Source organism: Paroedura picta, chromosome 15, assembly GCF_049243985.1.
Source record: "Paroedura picta isolate Pp20150507F chromosome 15, Ppicta_v3.0, whole genome shotgun sequence".
NCBI lineage: Eukaryota > Metazoa > Chordata > Lepidosauria > Squamata > Gekkonidae > Paroedura > Paroedura picta.
In genome coordinates this window covers 153977-175977 of record NC_135383.1, presented here as the reverse complement: position 1 = coordinate 175977, position 22001 = coordinate 153977, and the positions used below count along the sequence as shown (strand labels likewise).

The window sequence follows — 22001 nt, the reverse complement described above, 5'->3', positions numbered from 1 at the left end:
CAGGCAAGGCAAGATGGCTGGATGGAATGAAGTAATTTGAGTGCCTTGAATGTAATTGTAGGCTGAGAAGCAAGGGGAGGGGTGAGACTTCCTCCTTGTGGCTTTCAAGGACTGGCAGGAACAGATTCAAATGAGTAGCCGTGTTGGTCTGAAGTAGCACAATAAAATCCGAGTCCAAGAGCACCTTTAAGACCAACAAAGATTTATTAAAGGCGTGAGCTTTCGAGTGCAGGCACTCTTCATCAGACTGTGATCTCTTCATCAGACTGTGATATATGATTCCCTGTCATGATGGAAGTTCATAGTCTGTGCCTGCACTCGAAAGCTCACGCCTTGAACAAATCTTTGCTGGTCTTAAAGGTGCTCCTGCTGGACTCTGGCAGGAACAGGCGGGTGATGGTGGGGTGAGCCCCCCCCAAGAGGAAGCCCCCTCCCCCACCTCCCTCGGGTGACCCCCTCCTCTCTCCTGCCACCCCTTGCCAGGGGAGTTAGGGAGTGGGGAGCTGGGTTCTGATGGAACGGCTGGTGCTGAGGCAGGGAAGCAAAACTTGGAAAGGGGAGCCCAGCCCAGGAAGGAAGCAGCCGGATGACTCAGCCTCTCGTCGGTCAGAGGCAGCCAGGCTCCCTCTGCAAGGCCAAGGCCAGACTATGCAATTTACATAACCAAGCCCAGTCCCCGTGGTCACTGCTCCCCTGACCCGCAGCCCCAGTGCAGCACTCCAGCCAGCCTCCAGCTCCAGGGCTCCCCTCCCAGGCGGGGGCATAATCTTGCTCCTGTCCTGCCACGGAAGGGGTGCCAAGAATAGGCCCAGGGTGTGTCAGTCATTGTGGCTTTGGTTTGCTTATTTCTCTTAGAACATTTCTTTCCTTCTTTTCCTCCTAGTAAAAGATGACCTATTGCCAGACTTAAAAACATTTCCATCTAAACCCCAAAATAGCTGGGAAGCTGTTTTCAAGGATGTAGTAGGGTGCCCATAAGCATGCACAGAGTGCTTTAGTGTAGCACAGAGCCAGATATCTTGGGGTGTAGAGGCATGTCTCCAGGAAGGCTGAGGCTTCTGGGTGGGCTGTCCTGCAGATGGGGCCATAGATCTGCCCTCCCACAGACACCTTGGGGTGTATGTGGGTCTGGCACCTCCTCTCATTCCTCTCAGTGCAGCTGCTGGGGCTGCATCATACAAGCACAGGTCACCCACCACCTTGACTCCACTTGGTGCAACAGACTCCACTTGGTGCAACACATCTGGCTGCTGGCACCCACTGCCCTGCAGGTCAACGAGGAGGAAATGAGAGGCCTTGGGGAAGCTGCCTTGGCTTGGGGGGGGGGGGGCAGAGAAGTCTCAGCCAATGCAGGAGCAGCTATGCCAAGAGGAGGCTGGTCAGGCCAGGCGCTCACCCATTTCCCAGCTGGAAGGAAAGGAGGAAGGACCAGACAGGGTGCAGATGAGGCTGGGGGGTGTCAGCTGCCCCCTCCCCTGCCTGGAGACCTTCAGCCAATCTCCTCCCCCCCCCCTCCCAGATGCCTCACTCACGTGCCAGAGCCGGACCAGGCAGCCAGCCAAGAGTTTCCATCTCGGTTTGGCCAGGCTGCAAAACCAGATGCCAAGAGTTTCCCAGATGTGGCCATGGAGCAGGGTTTAGCTGTCTGCAAGGACTCTGTTCTCTCTGGGATGGGGAAAGTGGGCTTTGGGGATACTGGATTTGGCCCAAGAGCCACAGGGATGGACGTCTGCCCAAGCATGCCACTCACATGTCTTCAGCGGCAGCCACAGCGGCAGCCATTGGGAAGGAGAAGAAATATGCTGGTCAGATTTGGTCTGGGAAATTGATGGGGGTCTGGAACTTGAGTGTGGAGGGAGGGGGCTCATGAGGGTTGGGCCCGGTCTGGGCAGCAGTACTACATCCCTCTCTGCAGGGGGGGGGGGGAGGTAGAAGACTCCCTCTCCTTTTCTCTTGGGACTACAGTGACTCCCCAGTAGGAAGAAAAAGACTGTGCATTCCAGAGGGCAGGGCAGCCACAGAAAAAAGGAGCAGCACCTGGCTGGGCAGATGGCCTCATCCACTGTCTGTTAGTGAGTGCATGCAGGAGCCGCTGGGCTATTTCAGAGCCCCCAATGAGCTGCAAGGGGGGCAGAAGGAATGGACCCAAGGGGCTGCCTTTGGGCTCCCTGGAAGCTGTAGAAAGGGGCTGGCCCAAGCAGCACTGGGCATCCACCATGACTCCAAAGCTCCCTCTGCCTGCCCCCTGCTCAGCCAGCCCATGCTCTGCTCCCTCCAGCCAGGGGTAGGGTGAGGTGTGTGACAGGGGAACAGGCATCTGCAGCGTAGCACCAACTGCTCAGCTGGTGACCCCTCTTGCAACCCCAAGATCTGGGGGGTGGGTGGCAGAGCTGCATCCCAGCTGCTGCCAGGTGAACCAGGAAGGAAAATGGACACGCTTGCTGAACTAGAGCCAAAGATTTGTCAGTCCATATTGAACCAGAGGGCCTGAAATGGGTGCCACGCATCAGGCTCCAGGCTGGAGGGGCAGCCTCCGCCTCTCCTTCTGGCAGCGTGCCTGCCCAGAGGGAGGAAAGCAGTGGCACTGCTGGCTTTGCAAAGAACATCAGACAAGGGCTGCTGTCTTAGTAATAAAGAATAAAAAATTTTTATTAAGCCTGGCGAACAATACTCAGGCCCATCAGAAGTAAACGTTTTTGCACTTTGTGGAAAACAGTGCATGAATTAGCATGAATATGGAGGCATCTGTTTTTCATCAATAAATATAAAAAAATAAATTACATTTTCATTTTAAAAAGAATGAATTCAAAACTGTCAACAGAACAGGAGTGCATCACGGGATAGGGACGAGGGGAGAAGCAGCATCTGGAAAAACAGAACAGGCAGGAGGACAGGTGGTGGCAAAGGTCCAGCCAGATTACTTCAAAACATCAACACCCAACTCCTGTGGGGGGTGTGGGGTTGTGTGTGCAAGCTGGACTCAGTCCCAAAACTTGGAGCTGGAAGACAGGATAAATGGCCCAGCTTCCCAGGCAGGGGATGCACATCTCCCAGCCTTCCTTGCTGGGCTGGAACAAGCCGACCCAACGGTGGCCCAGACCTGACGGCCCATAGCGATGGCCGGCCAAGACTCACAGGTCGGTCCCTCCCTCCCAAGCCCAGCCAGCCCCAGCCAGATCCAAGCTGGGGAGGAGGGGAAGGGTGAGCCCCGGCCCTGGACAGAGCTATGCCCAGTGAGCTGGGAGCATGGGAGCTCAAGGCTGCCAGCAGCCCTCCAGGAATGGGAAGATTCAGGGCCCCTGCTACACTCAAGGAGGCCCCTTCTCCACTCTGTTCCAGAGCATGTGGCCGCATGCCTAGTACGAGAAGGGCACCAAGCCCGTTATGGATTTCTGATGGCTGCCAGGAATAGTTTTGATGTGGGGAGGGCCTGACCAAGGACTGAGTCATTGCGCACTGTTTTGGGGCTCCTCGAGCTGGCAGCACCACTTTGGCCCGCTCTATGGGCAGTCCATGCCCAGGGAATGCAGCAGCAGCCAGCCCTAACACCCACCTGGCAAGAGCAGATAGAATGAGGAACAATAAATACGGGACTTTGCTGCAGGAGGGGCAGTGAGAAAGGCGCTTGCTCAACTCCCTTGGGCACCTGCTGGGCAGCAGCCTGGCCAGAGGATGCCCCACTTCAAGTATGTCCCAGGAAACAGGAGGTGCCACGGGGACACTCCCTCCTTCACAAGTGCGGAGCCACCGGCAGGAGGGGTCAGGCTCTGAATGGCCTCAAATGGGAATGCCCAGCACGCCAACCTGCTCCCTCAGGCCCAGGAGGCTGTAGGCAATGCGCTTCTGGTGCCCAGGGAGGCGCACCCCAATGTTCTTGATGTCCCTGGAAACAGAGGGAGTGAAAGGTCAAGCAGAAAGGCAGGATCCATCCTACTACCCACCCCCTGAAATGCAGTTGGTTCAAGAATCTTGGAAGGCTCTCCCACTACCATCCTGGGGGGGGGGGGGTGGATGCAGGCCTGGATCAAACGGAACTACAGAAAGGGTCTCAGCAATTATTCCACTGCAGCCCTTGGGATTCCCAGCAGGCAGCCAGGGAGAGCTAGTCTCTCCCGCCCCACAGAATGCAGCAAGGAAATTGAGGCAGGCCAGACCCTCTGGGGGTCTCACTCACTCATCGGTCATCTGGACCACCTTCTCAAGGACGTCATATCCAGCGGCCACAAAGTGCTCTGCATATTGGTGCATTTTGATGGACTCCAGCCAGCCGGGCACCGTCCGGAATGGGATCCCCTCCGAGCCACTGGTACTGGGCAGGCGGATGGAGACCCTTCCAAAACACAAACACCCCCAGCCCTTGAGTGCCTTTCTAGGCTGGGGAGGGAGGGGGGGGGGGGCTTCTGTTCCTCTGGGAAAGGCTCCTGCTCTCAGCCGGAGGAGGCCCTTACCGAGGGTCAAAGTCAGCCAAGGGCTTGAGTGAGTCAGGAGCGCGGAGGAGCTTGTCCAGAATGCTGACGATGTCACTGAACTTGGGCCGGTGGCTCCGCTCCTGTTGCCAGCATTGCATCATCATCTGGTAGACAGCAGACGGGCAGTCCAGGGGGGCCGGGAGCCGGAAGCCCTCGGTAATGGCCTTCATCACCTGCCCCGTAAGGAGGGGGGAGGAGAGAGGTGAGCAAAGGGGGAGGAGCCCTTACTGAGCCCAGCACTGGAAGCACTGCAGCAGACTCCCAATCACCACCACAGGGTCTACTAAGGGCTGGACCCCTCCCAGCCTGACCCTGGAGCTTCAGCCAGTGGAGCCTGGCAGCAGTTCCTGAGCTGGCCCTGGAAGAAGGCTCCAACACACGCAAACAAAGGGCTTGCCGGCTGCCCAGTCTGTGCTATACTGAGTGAAGGCAGGCAGCGGTTGTTTTTTTTGGGGGGGGGAGGGGAGGGGAGCCACAGCATCAAGGCTGTGCTGCATTGCCCTACCAAAGGGAAATGCAGGGAGAGACCATGACTGGCTGTGCCAACCTGGGCTTCCCTGAATAACCAGGAGGGGGAGGGCACGGGCATCCTGCCTGGCCTTTCTCATCCAGCAGCACTGGTCGGTCCACCGAGACAGCACCCCCCCACACACACAAACACCCTGGAGGAGCCCCTCACCTCATGGTTGGAGAGCTCCCAGTAGGGCCGCTCCCCATAGGACATCACCTCCCACATCACAATCCCATAGCTCCAGACATCACTGGCAGAGGTGAACTTGCGATGCAGGATTGCTTCAGGCGCTGTCCAGCGGATTGGTATCTTACCACCCTGTAGGGGCCAATACACAAAAGCCAGGAGGCTTCAGTGCCATGGTGATCTCACTCCTTTTCAGGGCAGGCCTGGCTGGTGCTGGCACTGCGCCTCCAAGTCCTGCCTTCAACAGTTCCTGGACTGTCCCATCCAACCCAGCCACTAGCCTTACCCCTGGCTTTTCTGCCTCAGCTGCTCCACCCCCTCTGTCCAAGTGCAGATAGCACCTGGTGACCCATGGCAACCCCCCCCCCCCAGCAGAGTACCAGGAAGAGGGATCCAAGCCCAAATCTTGCTAGCCCAACTGAGTGGCCCGTGTAAACCAGGCTCCTCCCAGGAGCAGAGAATCTCACGGCCATGCCCCCTCTCCCCCTCTCCCTCTCTGATTCTACACCACTGCCTGGGGGGCTGAGAACCAAAGGGTGGCAGGGTGGAACTCACGCTGGTGGTATAGGTGGCGCCAGCGTCCTCCTCCAGCTCCCGGGAGAGGCCGAAATCAGAGACCTTGCAGACCAGCTGGCTACTGACAAGGATATTGCGAGCAGCCAAGTCCCGGTGGATGTAGTTCATGCTGGCCAAGTACTTCATGCCCGCAGCAATGCCCCTCAACATGCCTACGAGCTGCACAACGCAGAACTCCCCGTCCTTCTCCTGTGGAGAGAGGCCCAAGACACTCACAGTTGGTGGCTCAGGGGCCTTCAGTGTCATCGGAGGCCGGCCTCAGCCAAAGGGATTTGGGGAAACAGGCCAGACAATGGCATCACAGGCCTCCAGGCACTCACCCGCAGGAACCTGTCCAGTGCGCCATTCTCCACGTATTCCGTGACGATCATGAGAGGCTTGGCTGGGGAACGAGAGAAAGAGTTGCTGTGCGAAGTATGGTCACAACCTGAGACAACCGCAAGCAGAAGGCAGGGGGGAAACCCCTCCCACACCCTCAAGGGGGAGCTTACATCTGGAGACCACACCCTCCAAGCGGATGATGTTGGGGTGGCTGAACTGCCCCATGATGCCAGCTTCACTGAGGAAGTCAATACGTTGCTTCTCCGTGTAGCCTGACTTTAGTATCTTGATGGCCACTGGCAGCTCCTTCTTGCCACGCTTCAGGATCCCCTTGTGGACTTCCCCAAACTCACCTAATGGAAGTAAAAGAGGTGCGAACTCTGGGGGCAGGGAGCCTTCGCTTCCCCCTTTGTGCTGCCATCCCTCTCCACCCCCTACCTGCCCCGATGACTTTCTGCCGGGAGACGCAGGCAGACGGGATCTCCATAGTGAATTTCAGCACCACCTGGCCGGGGTCCTCGTAGGTGTGTGGATCCACATACGTCTTCAGTGGCTTCAGCTGGTCTGAGGGGCCCACAGGAGGCAAGAACACTGCTGAGGCCCAGCCCACGGAAACTCAGATGCTCCCATTCCCCCCCTCCGCTCCTCCCGGGGCGTTACAATTGGATGCAAGGTACCCAGGAGGAGAGGCCTCCTGCTCCTGATGAGTCTCTGGCTCTGGACAGGCTGCCAAGCTGGCTGCCTCCACCAGCACTGTTGGTTTGGATGGAGAGCCCCACTCACCAGCCCCAGAGAAGTAAACATCCTCCATTGTCTGTCGTGCCCGCAGGTTCTTCCTCCTGAAAAGAGCCCCAGCAACATCAGGCTGGCTCCAGAACTCTGCCAGCGGCAGCACAGGAGCTATCACCTCCCGTTGGATACGCATGCCAGATACAAAAACCACCCTACCTACCCCTCCAGGACAGCAGGAAAACACCTCTCATATGCCTTCCTGTGCGGCTCTTACCAAGGACTTTTCAACACACACACACACTGTCTTTAAAGTGCTGCTCATGGGTTTCTCATGTACATTTTAATCTTGCTCTTCCTCCAAAGAGCTTATTGAAAAGTAGATGGGCAGTCTTCTCCCTTCTCCTCCTCACAAGACCCCTTCAAGGTAGGCTAGGGTGTGCATGCAGATCCAAGTCAGCTTTGTGGCCAAGCTGACACCTGAATGCAGGTCCCCCTGCCCCAGTCTTCTAAGCTGGAGCCTGACTGCACCTGGCCAGCCAGGCTTCAGTGCCTCCCTGCACAGTCCAGCCCTCTCTCTGAGGCACTGCCAGCAGAATCAACCGGCATGAGCGGCACCCTCACCCAGCGGTGCCCTGTTTGGAGCAAGAAGGCATCGAGCATGAGGAGAGGAGTGGCCATCAGCAGAGCAGCTTCTCTCCCTGCTGGTGGCTTCATGAATTTTAACACCATTGGAATTACAAGGCAAAAAAGACAAGTGAAAACCCAGCCTGCGAGGACCACCTCGAAAGTGACCTCAGAGACAAAGCAGCCTTCACCCCCAGAGCAAAGAGACTCATTCCCAGCAGAGAACTCATTTGGGGCCTACCACCATCCACCCCCATCCCCACCCTAGTTCTCCGGCGGCAGCAGCAGGGGACTGGCCACCTCTGAGAAGCGGAATCAGGTCTCCCAGAAGGGGCCTGCAGGGTCTCAGCTGTCCTGAAGCATCAAAACAATGCCCCTTGACAGGCCCACTTAAAGCCTTGGAGAAGGACTGTGGAAGACGCACCTCTGGCGGATGAACAGGACAATGGCCAGCACCAGCAAAGTCATGAGGGCGAGGCCAGCAATGGAGCCTCCAAGCGCTGCAGCGATGTCTGTGCCGTCAGAGCCTGCAGAGGAAAGGAGACAGTCAGGAAACAAGGCGCTCAAGCAAAGTGGGGCGCTTGCCAGGACCCTCCTCTCCCCACAGCTTTCAACGAAGGACGCACCTTCATCAAGCGTCTCGAACTCATGCTCCAGACTGTAGGGCCCATGGCCCTCTTGAGTCATTGCCTGAACTCGCACCAGGTACTTGGTGCTCGGCATCAGTTTCAACAGGGTCACAGAGTTGACTTCACAGCGAACCACCGAATAACTGCTTTCATCCTTCTGCAACACAAACAAACGCAGCCCTTCTGGGAATTGTCATCTTTGGCGGGGGGGGGAGATAAGGGGAGCCCCCCAAGAGGTGAGAGTGGGAGTGGGGGAGCAAGACAGCCCCCCTCAGGAGGAAAACGCCTAGTGTGGCAGGTGGGCATAAAAGGTACCTTTTTGCTGTAGGTGACCTCGTACTTCAAGACTTGCCTCTGCTGCTGGGGCGGCACAGACCATGACAGAGTCAGGCGGGTGGCTGTGCGGCTGTCCAAGCTCACCGAGGTCACCCGTGGAGGCTCTGGAGGAGGAGGAGGAAGAGGGTGAGCCGCAGTCAGAATCCTCATCCTCAGCCCCCTTCCATGCTTCCTAGTTTGCTTTGATCACTGTCTGGTCTGCCCTCAATAGGGGGCCAATGCCCAGGACCCCCTCCCCACAACCATCTCTCATTTGGGGGTGGCTTGTTGCCATTCAGTGAGCAGCAGTGGCCGATTAATGAAGGGACACCAGGACTCTGGGTGGGCATCATGATAGCAAGGACTCTGTGGGGGCAGACCAAACCCACCCCCATCCCCACTTGGAGGCCTCTGGGAGACATGTGTGTGAGGCGTAGCAAAAATCCCAATTTCAGATCCATGTGGCTGGGACTGGAAGTGGCTGAGGCCAGGCGTGAACAAGATCTGGGGGTTGTTGTGGACCCAAGTGGACTCAGAATGCAGCAGGGGTGAAAGTGTTGAAAGCTCCATGCTGGGAATTCTCAGGAAAGGGACTGGCAACAGAAGCAGCCAGTACTGTGACCTCCTTGTTCATGCCATTTGCACCTGGGTCTCTACACGATGAATGGCCAGCAAGGGGCCAGGGGCCCTCCTGTCGGGGGTGGATCTCCTTACCCGTCTGGTTGATGCTGATGCTGGTGACTGCGAAATTCCTCTCCATGCTGAAGGATGATACACCATTCCTGGCTTCCACCGAGAAGGTATAATTCATATGCGGCTCAAGGCCACTGACGGTCAGGGAGGTGCCTGCCATGGTGTGGACCTGATCTGAGTACTGGACAGAGGCGTCACAAGGCCGGCATTCCTCCGACTCCGGCCAGCACTGTTTGCATGTCACACTGTACGTGATGTCCTGGCGGCCTCCGGTGTCCTGAGGGGGGGACCAGAGCAGCTGCACCTTGACACCCAAGCTGATCGCTCTGGCCCCTTGGGGAGCAGAGGGTGGGCCTGCAGAGCCAGCAGGAGAGAAAAAAGACCACTTTAAGGCACGGGAGCCCCGACCCACTGCAGAATGTGCCACCTGTGTGGCTCCTGGGGGAGAGAGGGCCAGCTCTGTGCCACCAGCTTCTTTGCCAGCGTGGAACCTTCAGCCAGACCCCCCGCACACCCTTCCTCCCTGCCCTCACTTGTGGTCCTGTGTCATTCCTGGGACCCTTGAGGGCACAAAGAAAAGTACCACCTTCTTCCCCCTGAATCTCAGGCAATCAAGGTCACAGCCTCGCCCCCTCCCTTCTGCTCTGTAAATGCCAGCCCACTGGCTCTGGCCATGGAGGCTCCATTCCACTCCATCACAGCGAGCAGCCATTGGCCATCTAACCCCTTTGCTTTCCCAGATGTGAAATGGTCTCACGTTTAGTCCCCACAAATGGGAACAGCCCCAACCCTCTCAGCTCAGGAGAGTGAGGCCCTAGAGGTGGGGAGGGGGAAATTTCATTTATGGGGAAGAAAGAGGGGTCTATCCTCCAGGCTGCAGGCAAAGATGAAAACATGCACTCTCCCTCTCTCTCACTTACGTGTGCAGGGTGCAGAAACTGGGTCACTCAAGGCGCGGAAATAGCTGTCCTGGCAGGGGCATGAGGTGGCACCCACGGAAGAGGGCCACGTGTGCAGGGGGCACTTTGAGCAGGCGCTGTTGGAGATGTCCGGTTTAAAGAAGCCAGTGGGACAGGCTGCAGAGAAGGGAGACCCGGGGGGGGGGGGGTAAGCCAACTGCTACAAAACAGTGCGGACAGAACCCCAAATTCAAAGGCACCCTCTTGGGCTCAGTTCACTATCTGTAAAATGTGCAGAGGAGAACCACAAAGACTCAGCGGGACTCTTCAGCTAATCAGAAGCCAACATCAGAAAGAAAGATCATAGTTAGCAAGTCAAGGTTGTCACAGGAAATGTTATAATACTGTTGTTTTCAGTTATGGAACCCACTGTTATTATTGATATTGATATATTGATACCGTTCTATGTAAATGTTCCAAATATTTTATGTAAACCACCCAGAGCCATAGGGAAGAGAGGTATAAAAATCTATATAAAATAAAATAAATACTATGAAATGCACTGCACTATCCCTACATTTTGTGTAAATTGCCCTAAGTGGCAAGAGAGGGCAGTATAGAAAAGTAAAAAATAAATAACAATAAATAAAGACACGCTTTCTGAGCAGCTGCTTGGTGGGCATTGGCACAGGAGGGGAGGGGAGGGGGCTGGGCAGAGACAAAGACCATCCAGGGGAGCTGACTTCCTGGCTGTGTCACAGCTTCCCCAGGAAGCAGACTTACTCCCCAGCGTCCCCCTGGAATTCCATCCCTTCCTTGAGGACAGGAAGGAGCTCCAGAAGCCAGATGGAAAGTCCCGGTGTCTGAAGAGCTCTCACAGCCATACTTGCTCCTGGCACAGCTCCCTCCTGCCCACACCAACCCAATAAGCCTCCACCAGGACAGGGTCTTGAAAAGGCAAAATCGCCTTGCGGCCAGCTGCTTTTTTGTTCCCTGCCCAAATGTGGCTTCTCCCCTTTCCTCACTGCCTCTCGGCACAACCCAGAGGCAGTTGAGACAGGCTGTCTCCCCCACCCCCCGGACAGGGCTTCCAAGGCAGCCTGTGTTCAAAAACTCCTCAGGCACCTCAGCAGACCGCTTGCTAGTGTCCCCCCACCCACTGCCCAAGGAGGGGTCTTTGGGCTGGACTTGGCTGACCCCCTCGGTGCTGCTCATCCCTCTGCTGGCCACCATCTTTACCCTGAGCCCAGGGAAAGGGGTGAAGGGCCACCCCGTGGGAAAGAATCCGTCTGCCAGCTGGTCTCTGACACAGACTCCACCGTGGCTGGACTCACCATGGGTGGGTGAGGGGGTGGGGGAGAAAGGCCAAGCAAAGGGAAGAAGGAGAGGGGAGGCCTGGGGTGGTGGAAAACCGGGCAGGAGAGGGGAGGGGGCTCTGCATATACATGCACACACAGGAAGCCAAGAATATCTTCTGTGGTAAACCCGCTTTGCTTTCCTGCCCACCGGCCACCCCTTTTGCAGAGGCCAGGAGCCAGACACAAAAGGCCACATTCTTTCCTTGGCCCGCCTCCTGCTGCAGGAAGCAAGTGGCCATCTCTGTGAGCCACTGGCTGGGCAGGGGTGATGAGAGCCCCATGCCACAGGAAGGGTGCAGGAAGGGGCTGTCAAGTCCACAGCAGCCCAGCTGCTTCCTTCTAGGGCTCTCCCACACCCTAAAACTGTGGGGGCCCCTGCTGCCATCCAGCCCAAGGCTCCGGCCTCCCTGCTGGGAGAGGCCAGACCTCTCCAAGTTACCGAGCAAGTCCAAGTGCCCCCAAGCTGCATTTCTGGGACCCTGAGGCTCGTGAAAGCTCAGCCTGCCTGGGACATTTGCTTCAGCCAGACAGGGCCAATGCCTCACACACTGGGCCTACCCCATGGAGGGCTGACGACTTTGCTGGGAAATTCCTGGCGAGTGGAGGCTGGAATCAAGGCCACAGAGCTTACCCTTCAGGGGAGCTGACGAGGAAATCCCCAGGCCCCACCAGGAGGCTGGCCCCCTTCTGCAGCACATGAGCTCTGGGCAGACCAAGGACAACGTTCATCCTTTCTAACAGTCCTGAGAAAGGCAAAAGTATCTCTCCCCACCATGCCAAGACTTCTGCCTAAGCCCCTTCTTGTCCTTCCGCCCTGGATGTGGCTGGATGGGGGGGGGGGGAGACGGTGGGGCCCCTCAGGTGTCTCAGTCTGGGGCAGGACAGCCAGGCAGGGGGGAGGGGGCCCTATCACCACCCTAAGCATTCCCTAAGCACATTCCCCCTGCCCCACAGGCAGCCGGGAGGCCTTCCTGAGAGGAGGCATCAAGGGGCTGAATTACTTCATAACCTTGAAAGCTGCTGGTTATCTGGCTTTGCACAATCCAGGCGCATTCCTCAAGCTGAATCCTCCACCCCTAAGGGGGGAGGGGGGAGACATGGGCCCTGGCCCGCAGAGAAGAGGCACATTTTTGGTAGGGGGGAGAGTAGTGTAGGCCCCACCCATGACATCCTGTCCCCACCCCCACAATGAGCTGCCAGCAGAGATCTGGGCCCTGAGAGAGCTCTCAAAGTTCTGCAGGGCCAGTAAATATAGGACTAGAAATAAATAAATATAAATAAATAAATAAAAATGGTGCTCTTCCACCAGGCCTACGGCAGCCCAAAATAGTGCGGGGGGGGGGGCTCCTCTTCCTCGTCCTCTCCCCCTTCCCTTTACCACTGCCATGGCCAAACTGCCTGGCGGCAGGTGGAGCCCCAGGGGAATTCCATTGGGTTCCACTGCTTTTATGACGTTTTAGCACGGTATGATGTTTTAGCCATTGTTGGAAACTGCCCTGAACCTGCTCCATAGGAAAGGGCAGTACATAAATTAAATTATTTTTATAAAAGAAATAAGAAGCGCAGAGACACAAGCAGGGCTACAAGAACAAAAGTGCTTATGGCCCCATTTCTCGTTAACTTTGCGATTCATTTTCTCTTCTCAGACCATGGCAGATGGGTAGAAGGAACACCCCCCATCACCCACCCATCCTGAAAGCTTCCTATGCATTCCCAGAAACCCCCTCTCATGAGCCTCTGGAGAAACCACTCCCATCCACTTGATCATTTCCCATAGACCCCAAAGGGTTCATGGGACCCCCACCTGGGCATCCAGCAAGCCCCAGCCCAGGAAGCACCTGAGGGAGCCAAGGGCTCCCCCCTCCCCTATGCATTTCCCATCTTCTACCTTTGCCAAATACAAATGAATCCGACAACACCGCGAGCTTGGCAGCCCCCCGCGGAAAACAGGCTGGCTGCCTAGAGCTACCATTTTCTCTCCCCCCCCTCCCAGCAGCTTTGATCCTCACCCCCACTTGGAGATGGCCAGGCACTCTGGGCTGTGCCCTTTCCACAGGCCACCCATGGAGCATGCTCAGAGCTCTCCCTCAGAGCTGGGGGGACAGGGCCCCCTCTTCTTTGGCTCTCAGGCTGGGGCAGGCATGCTGAAACCCAAGCTGGGCTGCCCACTCTTACCTCTGCAAGCACTGTCCCCTTCCTTCTCGTGGCCCTGGCGACAAAGGCAAGCCCCGAGGGGCACTAGCCACTCGCCGTCTGAGTTGCAGTGCATGGAGGGCTCTTCCTCCGACACTGCATCCAAAACGCATACTCCCTGCACCTGGGCCAGAGCCTGCGAGTCGGCACCGGCAATGGTCTCGGGGAACTGGGCCATATTGTGGAGGATGCCTGGGCACTTCTTGTAGTAGATCCGGACAGAGAGAAGGGCCACGCAAGCCCCAAGGTCCTGGAAGGCCACATAGAAACCTTTGCGTGTGAGGGGCCCAACAGAGCGCACCTCCACGTTGATCTTGAGATTGCGGGCAGCAAAGTCCTCGCGCACGGTTATCTCGTCAGGGGCAACAGTGTCGATCTTGCGGAACTGCCGTTTCTGGAAGTTGGTTCCATAATCCACATCCGACTCGGCATAGTAGAGGTTGAAGGTCTCCTTGCAGGTGCCCGTCCCACTGGGGAAACTGTTGCAATCCCGGACGGTGAAGTGGAGTTCAATGAAGATGCGCTCTGCTTCTCCACGGTAGATGTAGTTGGTCCTCAGCCAGTTGTCCTGCTCGCCCTCCATCACGTGGCAGACGGAATAGATGTAGATGAGGGTCTCGTTCATCACATTCTGGAGAAGATCCCACTGGCAAAGGGAGGAGGAGAGAATGGCTACCACCGAGGACCTTCTCTTCAGGCAGTACAAAGAATCACAGAGATGGAAGGTACCTCCAGGGTCATCTAGTCCAACCCTCTGCACTATGCAGGAACTCACAACTACCTGACCACCCACAGTGACCCCCTAATTGATCTTGAGAAGCCAGCCTGGCCTGGAGGGAATTCACCTACACTCTCACAGTGGCGATTAGCAATTCCCAGGGTATGCAAAGAAGGGCCACAAGGGACAAACACCAGCACATCCCTTTCTGCCCACCCACTCACAATCTGCCTAAAAATGAAATAAACATTTCTGTTGATTATCTAGCTTCTGCTTAAAAGCTTCCATAGAACGAGAATTCACCACTAGGGTTGTGTGCTTCAGCTGCGGAAGCAGCCATTCCAGCCCGAAGCAGCCAGCACCACAGGAGGGGAGGGGAGGGGCAGCCTAAGTGCACAACCCTTATCACCACCTCCCGAGGAAGCCTCTTCCACTGAGGAACCACTCTAACTGCCAGGAACTTCTTCCGGATGTTTACCCAAATATTATTTTGAATTAATTTCAACCCACATGCACCAGTTTCTCTACATCAACGGTTCTCAACTGCTCAGTCTTGGCGGCCCCAACTCCTCACCGGCTCCTGCTGCCGTTTGCTGCTGCCTGCTACCGCTACCTCCGTTCAGCACCAGCCGCCGCAGCAGCAGCCACCAATCCGGCAACCCCCAGGAAGGGTCCAGGCAACCCCAATTGGGGTCAGGACCCCAAGGTTTAGAACCATTGCTCTACATCTTTTTTTTCAGTTGTGGTGTCTGCTCTGACTGGCAGCCACTCTCTTGGAGCATCTTAGGCAGACGGAAGTTTCTCTTCTCCCCACCCCTGACCTTTTTCTAAAATGGAAGCTGCTTTGGGTCTCTCTTGAGGATCATCCCCTCCCCTCTCATTTATTATCTACACAACAAGGTGAGCAAAGCAAGGCTAGACAAAGCTGTAGGAGAGGGGATGGCCAGCAGGGACCAAGAAAGCCAGCCAGGGTCACCCAGCAAGCTCCCCTGGAAGGGGTAGAAGTTTGGACCTGGCTCTCCCAGTCCCTTGTCTGGCAATCCCACTGCTATATCACTCCAGCTCTCCCCATAATGGTCCGTTCACCTCTCCTCTGAATGAAGCCTCTACCCCAAAGTTGAAGAAGAAGAAGAAGAAGAAGAAGAAGAAGAAGAAGAAGAAGAAGAAGAAGAAGAAGAAGAAGAAGAAGAAGAAGAAGAAGAGTTGGTTCTTATATGCCGCTTTTCCCTACCCGAAGGAGGCTCAAAGCGGCTTACAGTCGCCTTCCCATTCCTCTCCCCACAACAGACACCCTGTGGGGTGGGTGAGGCTGAGAGAGTGCTGATATCACTGCCCGGTCAGAGCAGTTTTATCAGTGCCGTGGCGAGCCCAAGGTCACCCAGCTGGCTGCATGTGGGGGGAGCGCAGAATCGAACCCGGCATGCCAGATTAGAAGTCGGCACTTCTAACCACTACACCAAACTGGCTCTGGGCTCACTCCTCTGGAGTTGCTGGGCTCACTCCTCTGGAGAACCGGGGAGGGGCCGCTATGTTTTCCCAGGCAGCTGCCAGAGGAGTCCTGATGCCCGTGACTCAGGGAAGGCAGGAGGCGAAGACCCCCAAAGGAAATGGAAGAAGCATTTCTGGGAAATGTCCTGAGAAGGGGGGCATATGGGGGGGGTGAGAGTCAACCAAGCAAGAAGATGGGTGGGGGACTTACCCTGCCCAAACCACACACCCTTCTGAGACTGGGAAATTGTCCTGCCCAGCATGTTCCTCACAGCCCCCCCCCTTGCTGCACAGGGGGCGGGGGCTTCTGGCTTAGACCACCAGACCACCTCCATCCACCTCAGCCCCAAACTTACTCCACTGCCATAGGGGTGGTTGAGCCATCCGAGGTCCCCTTGGGCCTGGGCAAAGTCCAGCAGGACCACTGCAAAGGCAAAACACAGTCAGTCAGTACCCATGATGTGTGTGGGGGGAGGGAGCAGGCACTCAGCCCCACTTCCCAGCCCCTCCCCATCCCAAGCACTTCTCCTCTGAGAAGGTGCCTGAGAAGTTCTCAACAGCAGCATCACCCTCCGCAACAGCCTGGCACAGCAAAGGGGAAATCCAGGAACCAAAAAGAGGATTTGGGGGGGGGGGTAGCAACCTCCCCCTTTGCCGAGGGCACTCTGGTCTGCAGCATCCCCAGACAGCCGGGGCTGCCTATATCGCTCCTGCCACCCCCAAGCCACGTGGATTTTGCTCAGGAAACAGCTAGACCCAGTATCTGGTTTTGATGATGCTCAGGGTGTAGCGAAGAGCATTCCACCAGAGCCAAAAGTGGCTGCCAGCTGAGAGAGGAGGCAAAAGAAAACTGCAGTGGGCTCCCCTCAAGGGTTAGCCCTTGCCACCACTGAGCTCTCCTCCAGCCCCAGCCAGCAGCCTGCTTATACCGCTGCCGTAAGGAAAGGCCGTGTCCCCCAGGAGCTCTAAGCCTCCCTCTGAAGAGGCTGCCTGCTGCCAATGGCCACCTCCCCCACCCCTGAGATCTGCCCAGGACAAGGACTCATGGCAAGACGGAGGGTTTCCCAGGCTAAAAGGGCCTCCAACTTGGATTCCACAAGAAGCACATCTCTGCCAGCAGACATGTGGGAGCCACTGCAAGAGATGGCGCTGACCAAAACCACACAAACTGTCCTGCACACCACATCGGAAGTTCCGTGATCTCACCCTTATCCCAGAGCCAAGCCTGGCCTTCTGTTTACCATCCTTGGTCAATGTCCAAGGGAATGAACAAGCTGCTGGCTCTGGCTCTGGCGGAGGGGTTGTTTGGGAACAGGGCGAGGTACACAGGGGCAAAGGGCTCCGGGATACAAAAGAGAGGGAAGGACCTGAGCCCAAGAAGAGGGCAGCCTGCCTGGCCCCACCCCAGCAGAGGCGAAGCCCTCAGAGGGCAAGGTTGCTCCCACAGCCCCCTTGGCCTGGCACCAGGGCAGAAGCGTCACAAAATTTCTCAGGGGAGGAGGGCAGCCAAAGCCACAGAGGTGGCAATAGAGGATGAAGAAATAACCCAGGGCCTCAGGAGGCCTCTTCATACAGGTGGGACTGGGAAGCCCCCTAAATCACCGGGGCCCATCCACCCGGGCCCACCCTGGGTACTCCACAAGGCATGAGAGTGCCAAGCTGCCCTCCCCAATCTGGGACATCACCTAGCTCCCGGCTCCCCCAGCCAGGCCTCCTGATGGGTCCAAACCGTTTGACCAGGGGCTGACAACTCTCCTGTCCACAAAGGGGGGGGGGCTTGGCCTTTGCTTTTTATTCCGTGCAGGGCAACAATGTCTGACTTTGCTTTGGGAAGGTCCAGTGCTGAACATACAAAGAGCCCTGCTGGATCAGACCAGCATTTTGTCACACACAGGGGCCACCCAGTTCCTCTGGAGGGCTAACCAGAGGGCAGAGAGGCCAAAGTCTTTCCCTGCTGTAGCCTCCTGGCCCAGGAGTTCGGAGGCTTGGTGCCCTTCTGATAGTCTAATCCTCCATGAATCTATCCAATCCCCTTTGAAAGCTGTCTGTTCCTGTGGCCATCATCACATCTTCTGACAGATTATGGCACACTTTCATCCCTCTCTGTGTAAAGCAGAATTTACTTTTTTCCATCCTGACCCTACCGCCCGTCCGCTTCCTTGGATGCCCTCTAGTCTTTGGGGAGAGAGAAATTTCTCTTGGCCAACTCTATCATCATCCCTTGCATAATTTCACAAACCTCTCTTGTGCCCTCAGTCATCTCTGTCCTAACCAGAAAAGTCCCAGCAGACTCTCCAGCCCCATCTTTTTGGGTAAGCAGTGGCCCCTCCTGAGCGTCATACTGGCAATGTGGCTGCCTTCTACAGGGACATTACAAAGTTGGCTGTTTCCTTCCCCAATAATCTCCAGCACTGAGCTGAGCTTTCTTCACCTCTGCAGCCCACTGGGGCAGACACTTTCCTTGAACTGCCCACTTCAACCCCAAGACCTTTCTCCCTCTCAGCCTCAGCAAGTTCAGACACCCACCCCCCGCCCACACTTGAAGTCTGCCTAATGGGCATCCCTATGGGCTGGAGGATGCCCTGGCCAGGCTCCCCAGGCAGCAGGGCTCAGCCACCAAACGCCCCTTCGAGGATCTTGGGACTTTGACAGACCCTTTCTGTGTGTGTATGTGGGGGGGGGGGGCTTTATATGCACGCCTTGAAGCTGAGCTGGGCACTCAGAAGCGCCTCCCCTACTCCCATCCACAACTCTAGGAAACTGAGCATGACTACCCCAAAGGGCACCGAGGGCTGCCTGCTGAGTGTATGGGGAGGGGGATTTCCCCAATGAGCGCCACAATACAGGGTGGGCCGCCAGAGCTGAGCCAGCAGCAGGAGCCACGCGACTTCCTGTAGGAGTCGGGGAATCAGTTGCTGCACTCTTTCTGTCGGCCTTGGGGGGGGGGGGCAGCCCCGAAAGGAGAGCGTGCAGCAGCCACCCTCTTGGCACACAGGCCCCGAACCCTTCCTTCCCTGCGGAGGCCTTGCCGTTTCCTTTCCTTGGACGGGAGCGGGGAGCGCGGAGCCAGCCGAGCCAGCCACATAGGGAGGACGCTCGCTCGCTCGCTGCTTCCCCCGCCGCCAGCCCGGGGGCAAATCCGCGGGCGGGCGGGCAGCCGCACTCCCCACCCGCGCTGCTGTCTTGGCGCAACTTGCCGAGAACTTGTCTCGCGTGGCCGGCCCGAAACCCCTTTCCTTGAGGGCCGCGCCAGGCAGCCGGGGCCTGGTTGGCCAAGCGGCCGTCGCCGGGCGGGGCAGACTCAGCGGCGGTTCCCCTGGGAGCGGGCTGGCGGCGCTCGGTGGCCCCGTCCGAGCTACCGCCCGGCCGGGAGATGCGACGCGACGCAGGGAGCCCTTGCTCGTGGGCGACCTCGCGCTCTCAAATCCACGGCCCGCGATCCATGCGGGCGCACTCCGCGCGGCACCCGCCAGGCGCTCCGGCCGCAACTCGCCGAAACTTTGGCCGGACGGAGGCGGGCCCGGCGCGCCGTCTGCTCGCTCGTTCGCTCACCTTCCCGGCTGTGGCCGCCGCCCAGACTGGCGAGGAGGAGGAGGAGGGGGGCGGCCGCGGACGCCCCGGCGCTCCCCATCGGCCTGGCTGCCGGATCCGTCGTGCGCGGACTCTTCAATGGGAGCCTGTGGGAAACTTCGGGCCCAGTTCATTCATACCCGGCCCACGTCACGCCGGCCCCGCCCCCAGCCCGCCCTTCTGGGAGGCAGTCCTGCGGGGCCCCGACGGCGGAGAGGAGGGTCGCCGCGAAGGGCCTAGGCCTGCTACCGCGGAAGGCTCACTCGAGCAGCCCGTCGCTATCCGTCAAGGTGCCCCTTCCTTGTGGCTCTTGGCATTTCTTGCTCGGGACTTTGAAAGGGTGGCGTCCCTTCGGCAAGCACGTTGCCCGCTCCGGACTTCTTGCTTGAGTGCCCCCTTGGGAGGAGTCTCACGCTCACGCAGAGGAATTCTCCTTCTCACGTACACCGGGAGGGATCTCGCACAGGCACCGCCACCTCTTGCGCTCCACTTACTCATGAGTGACCTAATGCAGGAAACTTCTGTTTGAGTTTTCACCCCAAGGGAAATTCTTCCCTGTCGGCGGGAGGGGCTTCCTGTTTTTTGTTTCAAGAAGGCTCATGTTTGCAGGGTCCCAGCGCAGGAAGGCACCCAGAGACGCAGCGTTGCCCCCTGATTCAAAAAGCTGCCTCACACTAGCCCTGTAAGGTAGGCTAGTTCCTGGGGTAGGTCCATGAGAGCAGATGATGGCAGCAGGCGCTTGTGAGTTTGTGGCTGAGCAGAAAACCCCAGGGCCCTCTCCGCTCACCCCTCAGTAGCTCTCTTGAAATTAGCTCTGCACATGTTCAATAGGACTGCCATGCCACTCTGTCTTTAGAGGCTCCTGCTTCCCCTCCCCCGCTGGAAGAAGCAAACCCAGGACTGCAAGACCAATTGTCCCTTTGATGTCATTCGTCAGGAGTTCCTCCTCCCCCAAATTCTAAAAGTCAAAGCTAGCAAGGAATTCTGCCACCATAAACTTAAGAGCTGGGCCATAAAGGCCTGGCAGGGGTACATGCCCTGCCCACCCCACAAAAGCTGGCCCTTGGCTCATAAATTTGTTGCTATAAGCAGCAGGGAGGTGCTTCCTGTGACAAGGAGCTCCGTGCTGGAGGGTGTGACCCCCCCACCACCACCCCAGGCCTTGCCTAGCTGCCACCTCCTGGGAAGGTGAGCCAGACACAAGGCCCGATGGGCCCAACTGCCGGGTGCTTTTCGGCTCAGGACATTGTGCTGCTGGGGGCAGAATAATCCGCACAGCCATCGACCCTCCCCTATACCCTTGACCCAGGAGATATGTGGGGGTAGGGGGTTCCCCTGAGATGGGACCTGGTGGCTCTGCTTGGAGAAGTCAGGCCCCAGATGAGCCCCTTGAACCCACTCCCAGGCAGAATGAAGCAATGTCAAAGCAAGCTGCCCTGGGGGGCTGTTGGCTCCTCTTTCTTGGAAGGAATCAGGTCAAGTCACGGCTTGTCTGTGCAGGGTGCAGTATTGGGACTGGGTGATTCATGGAGGCCCTTTGCCCTCAGCGGGTTCAGGCTGCTAGCCTGTGACAGAAGGATCCTGCTTGCTCTACTCTGCTGGCAGGCGCTTGTCTCCGCCCAAAACATTCCGATGCATCATTTCCTTACAGACCAAATCCCAGCCAGCAGCATCAAGCTTTCTGCAGCCAGGGAGCCCAGAAGGAGCCAGCCCCCACCTTGAGGGTTTCCTGAAGCTTTTCCACCTGACAACTAGCTTCACATTGCCACTCCCACCCCCAGACTTTCCTGTAAGCCCCTGGCCTTCACCTTGAGGCATGCGCCAGTCTGTTCCTGGGAACTTTGTGGCTAGCAGGACTCATCCTTAGGGTTTCTTTTGGCTCAGCTGTGCAGTACTAGAAGAAAATCGCCAAAGGGGTGCCCTTGAATATGTACAGAGAGCCCCTCTGGTTTCATGAAGCTGCCTTAGATTAACAAAATAGAGTCCAATAGCACCTTTAACACCAATTATTGTTGGTCTTCAAGGTGCTATTGGACTCTGATTTTGTTGAGCCATTTCAGACCAACACAGCTACCCACTTGAATCTGCCTTAGATCATCAAGGGCAATATAAAATCATAGAATCATAGAGTTGGAAGGGGCCATACAGGCCATCTAGTCCAACCCCCTGCTCAACGCAGGATCAGCCCAAAACATCCTAAAGCATCCAAGAAAAATGTGTATCCAACCTTTGCTTGAAGACTTCCAGTGAGGGGGCGCTCACCACCTCCTTAGGCATCCTATTCTACTGCTGACTGTGAACATTCTTTTCCTGATATGTAGCCTATATCGTTGTACTTGAAGTTTATACCCATTACTGCGTGTCCTTTCCTCTGCAGCCAACGGGAACAGCATCCTGCCCTCCTCCAAATGACAACCTTTCAAATACTTAAAGAGGGCTATCATGTCCCCTCTCAACCTCCTTTTCTCCAGGCTGAACATTCCCAAGTCCCTCAACCTATCTTCATAGGACTTGGTCCCTTGGCCCCAGATCATCCTCTTCGCTTTCCTCTGTACCCTTTCAATTTTATCTACTTGAAGTGAGGCCTCCAGAACTGCACATAGTACTCCAGGCGTGGTCTGACCAGTGCCGTATACAATGGGACTATGACATCTTGTGATTTTGATGTGATGCCCCTGCAGATACAGCCCAAAATGGTATTTGCCTTTTTTACCGCTGC

The 22001-nt window shown here is 56.9% G+C and overlaps 1 protein-coding gene across 1 annotated transcript; it reads right to left on the bottom strand.

Annotated features, from left to right (window-relative positions):
* Window positions 1–2624: 2624 nt before the first annotated feature.
* Window positions 2625–19760, bottom strand: EPHA2 (EPH receptor A2). The gene is made up of 17 exons (XM_077311457.1): window positions 19265–19760; window positions 16069–16136; window positions 13489–14152; window positions 9977–10132; window positions 9078–9410; window positions 8364–8488; window positions 8046–8205; window positions 7844–7946; window positions 6847–6902; window positions 6502–6627; window positions 6234–6416; window positions 6063–6124; window positions 5722–5931; window positions 5149–5298; window positions 4449–4642; window positions 4175–4330; window positions 2625–3883 (listed from the first exon to the last, which is right to left on the bottom strand). The coding sequence occupies exons 1-17, from the start codon at window positions 19341–19343 to the stop codon at window positions 3778–3780; spliced, it is 2931 nt and encodes a 976-aa protein (XP_077167572.1). The 5' UTR covers window positions 19344–19760; the 3' UTR covers window positions 2625–3777.
* Window positions 19761–22001: the final 2241 nt, after the last annotated feature.